We start from the raw sequence: 12,153 nt of genomic DNA on the forward strand, positions 1-12,153 counted from the left end.
AAAGGGAAACAAGCTATGACAAAATACGGACGGCATAAAATCCATCTACCACAACAAAGTGGCCGTAACCAGATTCAAAAAAATAAAAGAATCTTTCATAACCAAAACAAATGGTTATAACCGAACCAACTTGTTTTGGTTTGATTATAAAAGCATACGATGAAGAAGGAGAGGGGGGAGCCCAGCAGACAACAAAAATCCATTTCAGTCTTTCCTTTGCATTTCAGTCAGTTGTTCAGTTCTTTGAATTTTCATCCAGTCATTACAGTGGCTTTTATTTCTAGTTCCTAATAAATCTTAGCTTTAAAAATTACTCTATATCCTGCTTTTAATTAAATAGGGGGAATATTCTTTCTGAATATTTCTTTCTATTTTCTTATCTAATGGACAAGAATATTTTCATTAGCAGTATTAGCTTTAGTATGGAGTAACTTTTCTTGTGTTGGGAGAAAGACAGATCTTAATATTTCTATATAATAGTTGATATTATTCCTCAAATTCACATGCTTGAGCTAGAATTTATTTAACTTTTATCTGCTTTTACAGTTAGAAGTTATTTAATTTATTAACATCTATCCATCTTGTATTACATATTAACTATTTATTAATTCTGTAATCGAGAGAGGCGGAATAAAATAATATAGTTAAGTGTAGTATTGATAAATATTAATATTTATTAAGTAACATCTATCTCTTTTATGTTATAATTAATTTTATACTTATTTGTAATCGAGAGAGGCGAATAGTGTAATAGTCAGTTATAACAAGTAGGGCAACCGAAAGGGACTTACTAACAAGAGCGTGTTTTAGTTCAATCATATATTTCTGGTTCTTTAATATTACTAGTTTGAAGATTAATTTGTATAACCGAAAGGAGTGCGATTAATTATCAACTTAAGTAATAATATATATTTGTAATCGTGAGAGACAATTATACATTTTTGAGAAATAGAAATTGAAGAATAATAATTCTACTATATAGAAATATTAAGTGAAGTCAAGATCCCAACACCTTTTTATTATATTTGTCAAAAACAAAATATTTTCTATTGCTTTATTCGTGTATTTTTAGTTAGTTAATTCACAACTCAACTCTTTCGAATTTTCTTAAATAGTAATTAAAACAAGAAATGTCTGTAGAATAGATAAATCAATCTCTGTGGGTTCGACATCTTTCTCTACTACAATTTGACAGAGTACGAGTTTAAATAATATACGCCAGACACTCGTCAAATTTTTGGCGCTGTTGCCGGGGATTGGCAAAATCTACTACAAATTAATTGTTTTACTACTAATTTGAGATTTTTGTTTTTAATTATTTTGACTTTTATGCAAAAATTTCAGGAAGTGTATGACCCGTTCCTCCTCGAGAGAACTAGTTGAATACGATCCTGAAATTGAAAAATCCTTGCGGTTGTTGCGAAAAGAACAGGTTTCACAATCTCAAATTTCTTCACAAGATAAAATGGAGAACGAAGAACTTAACAACAACAACCAACTCCCGCCACATCAAGTAGAAGAACATGAAGTGGCACCACGACGTGATAGAATACTAAGAGATTATATAAGGCCAGATCATTTTGAAGGAGAATCAAGTGTAAGGAGACCACTAATTGCAGCAAATAACTTTGAAATTCGCACAAGCTTGATTCAAACTATTCATCAGTCGTGCCAATTTACTGGTGATGCAAGTGAAGATCCTCACACCCATCTAATTGATTTTCTTGAATTAGTTGAAACTTGCAGGTATAATGGAGTCACAACAGACGCTATCAGGTTGCGGCTTTTTCCCTTTTCTTTAAAAAATGAAGCCAAAATATGGTTGCGAAGTCTGCCAAGAGGTTCAATCACTACATGGGACCAAATGACTCAGAAACTTTTTAATAAATATTTTTCACCTGCAAAAACATTTAAAAAGAAGCAAGAAATCAATAATTCTGTGCAAACAGATACTGAATCTGTATACCAAGCATGGGAACGATTAAAATCAATGCTAAGAAAATGCCCACACCATGGTATCCAAGATCCTGATATTTTTTATATATTTTTTATCATGGTCTTAAACCCTCTGCTAGAAATGTTATTGATGCAGAATCAGGAGGATCCATAATGAGCAAAACTACTGCGGAAGCCATGCAATTGCTCAATGAAATTTCAGAAAATGTTGTTCAATGGTCCTCTGATAGAATGATTGTTAAGAAAGCAGCAAGAGTCAATCAGGTTGAAGCTTGGAATTCATTAGCGCAACAAATTGCAACTCTAACACAAGAGGCATTTCAGGTAAATACTCAATCATCATCTCAACATGAGAATTGTGACGTTTGTGGAGGCAATCATCCCAATCATGAATGTCAAGCTTCAACGCAAAATGAAGGACAAGTAAATAGTACTGGATATAGAAACAGTTATCCATTCGGTAGTCCAATGGCATAAAAATATCCTAAATTCCAAATGGTGCTGAAAATCCTCAAAGATTTTTCAATCAAAATCAGCAGGTACAGGGACCACCTGGTTTTCAAAATCAAAACAGAGGGCAACAAGATTTTCAGAAATATTAACAACCACCCCAAAAAGCTCATCAGCAAAGCCTCGAAGACATGATGTACAAATTCATTAAGGCTACTGATGAGAAGGTTGAAAGTCAAAGTTCAGCCATCAATAATTTAGAAATTCAGATGAGCCAATTAGCAACCCTCATGTCTGAACAAATAAAAAGTGCTCTACCAAGCAACACCGAAAAAAATCCAAAGGAACACCTCAAAGCCATCTCTCTACGGTCAAGTAAAACTCTTGATGATCCATATGCAGATAGACAAGGAAAACCACACGAAGTGGAACAGGTAAATGAAGGTGAGAATAAAAGAGACTCTGAACTTCTAGAAGAACAAAAAGAAAAAGAAAAAAAGGTACAAGAAAATGAAGTGAAGACAAATCCTCAGTCTGTACCCCTCCCGTTTCCCCAAAAAATGAAAAGAAAAAATCTTGACAAACAATTTTCAAAGTTTCTAGATATTTTAAAGCAACTTTATATTAACATACCTTTCACAGAAGCTTTGACACAAATGCCATCATATGCTAAATTTCTCAAAGAAATTTTGTCAAGTAAAAGAAAATTGGAAGAAGTTTCAGTTGTTAAGCTTACAGAGAAATGTAGTGCTATACTTCAAAATAAACTTCCACAGAAGCTTGGCGATCCAGGGAGTTTTACAATTTCTTGTACTGTGAGAGGTGCTCACTTTGAAAAAGCATTATGTGATTCGGGTGCTTCAATAAAACTAATGTCTTTCTCAATTTTCAGAAAATTAGAACTTGGTGAAATGAAAGATACTTGTGTGTCTCTTCAGTTAGCTGATCAAAGTACTAAAAGGCCCAAAGGAATAATTGAAAATGTTCTCGTTAGAGTAGATAAATTTGTATTCCCAGTAGATTTTATTGTACTTGAAATGGAAGAAAATACTGAGGTACCATTAATTTTAGGTAGACCATTTCTCGCAACAGGAAGAGCGATCATTGATGTTCATCAAGGACAATTAATATTGCGAGTTGATGAGGAGAGACTAATTTTTGATATGCAGAAAATGATAAAATTTCCTGAGAATGAGTCGTCATCATCTTGTTTTCAAATTGACTTACTAGATGACCTTGTAGATGAATTCAAGGATAATCAATTAATTACTGATTCATTGGAAAGATGTTTGGTCAGGTCAGGGACCACAAGTGATGAAAATCCCACAATCAGAGAAGAAGCTGAAACACTGGAAAAAGATTCAGAAAATGAGAAAATCTCACAAGAAGAAGTTCAATCAAAAATTGAACTCAAAAACTTCCTTCTTATTTAAAATATGTTTTTCTTGAACCTGAATTATTTTCAGTAATCATTTCATCTTCTTTGACTCCAGAGCAGGAATACAAACTGATAGAAGTCTTGAGGATGCATAAAAGAGCTTTAGGGTGGACTATAGCTGACAATAAAGGAATCAATCCAGCTATTTGTAAGCATAGGATCCTCATGGAAGAAAATTACAAACCTATAGTCCAACCCCAAAGGAGACTGAATCCAGCAATGCAAGAAGTTGTCAAGAAAGAAGTAGTGAAACTTCTAGCGGCAGGTATCATTTATCCAATATCTGATAGCCCTTGGGTAAGTCCTGTACAGGTAGTACCAAAGAAAGGAGGTATGACTGTAATAAAAAATAAAAATAATGAACTCATACCTACTAGAACATTCACAGGATGGAGAGTCTGTATAGATTACAGACGACTTAATGATGCCACGAGGAAAGATCATTTTCCTTTGCCTTTTATTGACCAAATGCTTGAAAGAATTGCAGGCCATAAATTTTATTGTTTCCTTGACGGATATTCTGGGTATAATTAGATACCGATTGCTTCAGAAGATCAGGAGAAAACCACATTCACATGCCCCCAAGGTACGTATGCTTACAGAAGAATGCCATTTGGACTATGTAACGCTCCTGCTACATTTCAGCGTTGCATGTCGGCAATTTTCTCAGATATGACTGAAAAGTTTCTTGAAATTTTCATGGATGATTTCACACTTTTTGGTAAGACATTTGAAGATTGTCTCTATCATTTAACTTTGTTGCTTAAAAGATGTGAAGAGACAAATTTAGTTCTTAACTGGGAAAAGTGTCACTTTATGGTAATAGAGGGAATTGTTTTAAGACATAAAATCACTGCTAAATGAATAGAAGTTGATAAAGCTAAAATTGATCTTATAGCAGGATTATCCCCTCCCACCACTGTTAAAGGTATTAGAAGTTTCTTAGGGCATGCAGGTTTTTATAGAAGGTTTATAAAAGACTTTTCAAAAATTTCAAAACCTCTGACTAACCTATTGATGAAAGATGTGAAATTTGAATTTTCAGATGATTGCAGAAAAGCATTTGAGTTTCTCAAAGAACAATTGACTAATGCTCCAATTGTTGTCTCTCCTGACTGGAGCCAGCCATTTGAAATAATGTGTGATGCAAGTGATATAGCAGTAGGAGCGATATTGGGGCAAAATAAAAAGATCTTTAGACCCATATATTATGCCAGCAGAACCCTCAATGAAGCTCAAATGAGTTATGCAACAACCGAGAAAGAGTTATTGGCAGTAGTATTTGCACTTGACAAATTTCGTTCTTATTTGATAGGAACAAAGGTTACAGTATTCACTGATCATGTAGCCTTAAAATATATATTAACAAAGAAAGATGCTAGACCTAGATTGCTAAGATGGATACTCCTTTTGCAAGAATTTGATCTCGAAATAAAAGGTAGAAAAAGTTCAGAAAATCAGGTAGCTGATCATTTGTCACGTCTAGAGAATCCTCCTACTGAAATACTAGATATCCAAGAGGAATTTCCTGATGAGCATATCTTTTCTGTCGCAACAGTTGTAAATAGACCTCATTGGTTTGCTGATATTGCCAATTATTTAGTGGGAGGGTGGATTCCAAAAGATTTTTCTTACGATCAAAGAAAAGAGTTAAAAAAGAGGCAAGACATTATTACTGGGAAGATCCTTATTTGTTTAAATTTTGTGCAGATGACATAATCAGGAGATGTGTACCTGAAACAGAAATGAACAATATTTTAAGTCATTGCCATGATGGAGCTGTAGGAGGACACTACGGAGGAAGAAAGACAGCAACTAAAGTACTTGAAGTTGGATTTTATTGGCCTACTTTATTCAAAGACGCAAGAAATTATATTGCCACTTGCGACAAATGCCAGAGAAGCAGTAACATTTCAAAAAGGGATGAGATGTCTCTTAACTCTATCCTTGTTTGTGAAATATTTGATGTTTGAGGCATTGATTTTATGGGTCCTTTTCCTCCTTCAAACGGCTGTGAATATATTTTAGTTGTTGTTGACTATATTTCAAAATGGGTAGAAGCAATTGCTACTAGAAAAAATGATGCTCATATTGTTTGTACTTTTCTCAAGAAAAATATTTTTTCTAGATTTGGAACTCCACGAGTTATCATAAGTGATCAAGGAACTCATTTTATAAATAGACAATTTGCTAGTTTGTTGTCAAGATATGGAGTTACTCATAAAAAAGTAACTCCATATCATGCTCAAACAAGCGGACAAGTAGAAGTATCCAATAGGGAATTAAAAAGAATTTTAGAAAAAATTGTTGGTTCTTCTCGAAAAGATTGGTTTTTAAAATTGGATGATGCGTTATGGGCGTACAGAACTGCTTATAAAACTCCCACAGGCGCATCTCCTCATAGACTAGTTTTTGGAAAAGCTTGTCATTTACCTATAGAGTTAGAACATAAAGCATATTGGGCTATAAAATTGTTGAATCTAAACTTACCAGATGCAGGTAAAAATCGTCTATTGCAACTTGATGAGTTGGAAGAGTTCAGACTTACAGCATACGAAAATGCTAAATTGTACAAGGAAAAGACAAAAAAGTGGCATGACAAGATCATCTGTCATAAAGATTTTAAAGTGGGAGATCATGTTCTGCTATACAATAGCGATTGAGATTATTCCCAGGAAAGTTTAAGTCACGCTGGACAGGGCCATATATAGTGACATGAGTGACCCCCTATGGTGCCATTGAAGTACAACATGCAGATGGGGGAGACAAATTCAAAGTAAACGGTCATCGTTTGAAGCCTTATATCAGCAGATTCTTCGACAAACAGGCTTCAACAATCCTTTTTGCCTAATTTTTAAAATAAGTCAAGCTGGCGACGTTAAACTCAGAACTATTTTTTTCCGCTCTCTTTAATCTCAAAAGTAAGTATTAGTAGTAACATATAATATTTTCTTTTTAGTAAATATATATAATAAAATTACCTTTTTTTTTCTTATAAAAAAAACAAAGTAAAAAAAAAATATATTAAATACTTGACAAAACAAAGAACTCTCACAGTTACGTAGTAGTGTAGATATACTTTTGAAACAGTTTAAATATTATAAAATAAAATAAAAAAGCAAAAAGAGGAGGGAATTGGTAACAATAAACGGTGATAAAGTAAAAAAAATGGGGTTTTAAGTGTTGTAACTCCTTTATCACATCAATGTAAGTGTTGACCCAGAACTTACAATACCTGCTCTTGTTATCTTCTCAATGTTGTCCATTTAATTACTATTTTACTTTGGGATTTTTACCTATCTATACCATATATCAAACCTTATTACTAAAAATGTTCATAATTTGTTATTTACCCGTGTAGTCCACATTTTTACTATAAATTATATACCAATCCAAAAACAGGTAGATTTTGCCATAAAAAACGCGCTAAAATGAAGGCACCAGATCTGCGTGTGATTCTGTCAACATTAAATTCGAATTGTTGCGTAATTCTCTCCTTCCTCAATGGAAAGAGATCTCTCTTCTCTCACTCAACTACAATTCTCAAAAAACGCAAGCTACTGAAGCTCCAGTAATCAAACGGAAAGGAGATTTCTGTTCTTCATCTTCATCTTCATCTTCATCTGTTCTTCCATATATTTTCCACCATTGATAGCCATTAAAAAGCTTGAAAGCTTTGAATTCAAATTTGGGTTTTCAAAAATCATTATTTGTTTGGATTGGGTGTTGTTGTAAATAATTCGGAATATATTTAGGAGTTTGTATCTCAATTTTGAGGGGTTTTGGTGAAGATTAGACTTGGTTTTGACTGAATTTTAGATTAAAACTCGAAGAAGAAGAAGAAGAAGAAGACGTATTTCCAGAAATTCTAGATAAATTGTAGTTAAATTGTAGAATTGTAGATATATTATAGATAAATTGTAGATGAATTGTAGATGAATTGTAGATTGGGAAGACTAAAGCTTCTACAAATCTTCTACAATTATGTCGAAAATGTCAATTATGCTACAATTGAAATGAGAATTTGGATATTAAAATTCAATATATCTATTTTGTAGATATCTTGTAGATAAATTGTATTCTGATTGTAGATGCATTATTTTCTGTTTTCACAAATCCAAAATGACTAAAGCTTCTACAAAATCTTCTGCAAAAAACAATCTACAATTTATCTATAATTTTTCTAATTTGACCACAAAATATCTACAAATTCTGGAAATATGTCTTCTTCTTCTTCTTCTTCTTCTTCTTCTTCTTCTTCTTCTTCTTCTTCTTCTTCTTCTTCTTCTTCGAGTTTCAATCGACTGTGTTAACCAGTAACCTTCAACCACTGCCCCAAAAAAAAGAGGTCAAAGAATTTCGAACTCTCTGCCATTATTATTTCCAGTGGGATTCAAGCGGTTCGATCAAAGAATTTAAAATTTTCTTGTGAATTTGAAAATATGATATTCTTCGATGGTGGTGGGCAATTGGGGATGATCAAAGAGAGGAAGCATAGGAGCATCGTGAGTTGTGTGTGTGTTGTGAACAGTTGAGATGAAAGGAAAGAGAAAGTGGGAAGATACAGTCCTATAATTATGCCTAATATAAATGAACCCTTAATTATATCCCTAATTTGAATTATGGTATAGAAATGGTAATTTGGTATGCTTAAATGTATTAAACACAAACCTTAAACATTGAGGGTAATAAGGTTTGATATATGGTATAAGTAGGTAAAAATCTTTTTTACTTTTACCTCAATCTCCAAGAAAACCACCTCTATCACCGGTCACATCTTTCATTAACTCCACAAATAAATATACACTATTATTCTATTATATATTTTACTTTTGAATATTATATATATATATGTGTGTGTATATATTATATTAAAATAATATCAAACCATCCTTGTTAATATAAATTACACTGAGATTACCAAATAACATTTTTTTACATGGTTTACCTACTGTACATAGAAATTATAATATTATTGATATTTGAAATATAAATTTCTTAAAAAAAAGAGAATATCACAAAACCAGTCACACCTCCTCTGTCAAATCACACACAGTGATCAAGAAAATCAAGTTAGTGATAGCATATATTTTCACCTTTTGAACTCAATAAATACATTAAGACACCTACATCCTTGCTCATCTATCCCAAAAAAGAAAAAGAAAAAGAAAAGAAAGTAAAACCAAAAGACAAACATCTTTTTTCTCACCGTCATTTTCAATGTAAATTAGATTGCTTTTGTATTTACCTTTTCTTTCTCTGTTCATTCCTTTCATAAGAAAATTAAAAAAATCTTAGCCAAAAAAAAAGGTCCTCTTTTAAGAGAACTAAATCAGGAAATAGCTTGCAAGTCCATAAGAAAATGCAAGATCTTGATCCTATAGATTGGATTTTCTCAGAGAGTTTCAGGAAAGTGGTTGAGGAATGGGGGATGAAATTTTTACCTACAGATGGAGATAAGGCACTGGAGATACTGCAACAAATCAGTTCTTTGGATTAGGAATCATTTGTACAAGACCCAGGTACTTATGTTAAAGAAATAGTTCTGGAATTTTATGCTAATATGAACAAATCAGAAGGGACCACTACAGTTCAAAATAAAGTGATACCTTTTAACTCTTCAATTATAAATGATATGTACAATTTAAGGGACATTAATGATGAGGAAACCAGGTTAAAGATTGAAGGAAAGGATGAATTATTTTGAAAAAATCTGTTGTGAAATTATGTCCAAATGGGGTTAAGTTAATTTCAGGAACTGAAGAATATCCTTCACAATTAGCAGGGTCAAGTATGAGAGAAATAGGAAGGACATGGGGGAAGTTCGTAAGTTCTCGTTTATTCTCATATGTGAACAATTCAAATTATAATTTGAAAAGGGTCCTTTTGTTGTATGCTTTTAGAAAGAATTTGCCGATTAACGTTGGGCGGATGATTTTTGATGGAATGATGAATTGTCATTTTAGAGACGATTGTGAACACCTACATTTTTCATCGACAATCACACGTCTGACAAAAATATTTAAGGTAAATACGGAAGGTCTTGCTGAAATACGAAATGGTTATCTCATAGAACAGAGTTACTTGAATTCTTTAAAACCTCCGCGAGGTCCAGCAAAGCCAGAGAATTCGAATGCTAGTGCTTCTTCACATGATGTTATGACTTGTATGAAACAATTGCTACACGGACAAGCTGAAATGAAAAAACAATTGGACGATTACAAAAGTGAACAAAAAATCCGTGAAGAAAGGCTAGCGGCAAGTATGGCACATAATCAAAATGAATTAGCAGAAGCTAAAAGTTGTCAATCTTTCCTTTATCAGACGTTGCGAAATGAATTTGCAGCCACTTCCCCCATCGTCCATATGATTGGAATTTTCACGCGCCATGTTAACAATGCTGTGAAATGTTTTGACAATTCAAGTTTTCAGCATTATTCTTTTGCAGATCTAGAAAGTAGCAGTCTCCAAGGTGCGAGATTATTTCCAACTCCAGAGCTTTCAGTACCAATACCGCAAGCACCCCCGACTATGTTCGTTCCACAAAGAGTAAGTCCAGCTGATTTTATAGGTAAGGGACCCTCTATCCCTTTGTAACGCGATGGAATTGGACACTTCGAAGTTGATTTTGACTTTCTCAATAATAATGAAACAAGAAATGGTGGTCAGTAACATTTACATTGTTCATCCAGGAGGATGAATAGTCCAAATGTAAGGATGGTTGAACTCTACTCAATCATTCCTTTGTTAAAAATTTTATGGTGTCTTTTTGTTGTCGATGTCATCCAGCAGGTATATCTTTTTGATAGCTATGGCAAACGGCTTGTAAATAGACGAACCTGTTGGTTCTTCTATGTGCTAGTAAGTTATTATTATCTTTATTTTATTTTGTTTTGTTTATTTGTTTGTTGTCAGGAGCTCATCAAGCAGGTAACATCTTTTGATAGCTATAAAAAATAGCTTGTATATAGTTTGACCTTTTAGTTGGAATGTGATAAAATGCCGAACCTGCGATGAAAGTGTCAATACATGTTATTTAGTATGTTTTCTACATTTTTTTTAAAAAATATATAGAAAAAAGCATAAAAAAAAGGAGAGGGGGGTGTTACTCATTTTATTGTCATTTTTGTTATCTTCTTTTTATAAAAACATATGTAAAAAAAAAATATTTTAAGGACTTTAAGGAATAAATTACACGTAAATGACTTTCGATCATATTCTGACAACATATCATGAATATTTCAAGTTCATAGAACACTGAAAACTTCTTACTTTATGCCTCCAGTTTTGCTGATGTAAATTGTCTGTTGCTGTGCAACTTTGAGTGATTGAAGAAAATAAAGGCATGCTTAAATTAATATAATCAATTACTAGAACTTGCCTCTATTGTTGGTCAATGCGAAATCTTAGAAAAATGCTGATTTCAGAAAAGGAATTAGGCTATCTTTGGATCGATTGAGCCTTTTGATTTATCCTACCAAATGAAAATTATCCTTAGTATCCCATTTTGAGCTTCAAATATCTTCTTGTTCATTTATACCTTATAACCCAAAGCCAATAAGTGCACATGTACATCTGATTTTAAAAAAAAAATCCATTCCTTTTCTTTACTGGCACTGTTGGCACTGTGGTATACGAGTTTGAGAGATGACAGCTTGCAGTGGTATATGATAGAAAAGAATTTGGATACTTGTGAAGTTTCCAACGAATATTTCTAAAAAAAAAGTGTGTATGTATATATACACATATATAAGAACATATACATAGTATATGTATGGGTACGAGTGTGTGTTCTATTAAAAAAAAGAATATACATGAAAACTGGAAGGCTAAATAATTTAATTCTTCGTGATCAGTACTAATCTATATATTTTTATTTGCTGAACAAAGTCATCTAGCTTAACAAACCAAGCCAGAAGGAAGGAAAGTCACTATAAAAAAAAATTCTTTATCCTACCAGCCCACAGCCTAACATTACAAGCTAACAAAAGTCCTAAAAGATTTTGAAGTCAACACTGATCTACATTAGTGGCGATTGACAATAAAGGCAAGTCTATGGTTTATTGTAGATAATTGAGTCAGTATTCTTGATTTTCCTAAAACTCGAAGATGTCGTACAGTGATAGTTGCAGAGTAAAATTGGAGATATAAAGAAAATAAGTTTTACAAAGTTCAAATGAATTGAAATTTCGGGTGGAGTCATTAGATGTCGCAAAGTTGTAAATGTGTAATTATTCCTCAATTTCAAAAAAAAAAAAAAATTATTTCCTCGAGGACAAATAAAAGCTTAATTGTGGGAGAGTTTGATA

The 12,153-nt window shown here is 32.8% G+C and overlaps 1 protein-coding gene across 1 annotated transcript; it reads left to right on the forward strand.

Annotated features, from left to right (window-relative positions):
* Window positions 1-2,597: 2,597 nt before the first annotated feature.
* LOC138883269 (uncharacterized) lies at window positions 2,598-3,839 on the forward strand. Its single transcript, XM_070163951.1, has one exon. The coding sequence runs from the start codon at window positions 2,598-2,600 to the stop codon at window positions 3,837-3,839; it is 1,242 nt and encodes a 413-aa protein (XP_070020052.1).
* The last annotated feature ends 8,314 nt before the right edge of the window (window positions 3,840-12,153 follow it).

This window comes from Nicotiana sylvestris, chromosome 2 (genome assembly GCF_000393655.2).
Source record: "Nicotiana sylvestris chromosome 2, ASM39365v2, whole genome shotgun sequence".
Classification (NCBI taxonomy): Eukaryota; Viridiplantae; Streptophyta; class Magnoliopsida; order Solanales; family Solanaceae; genus Nicotiana; species Nicotiana sylvestris.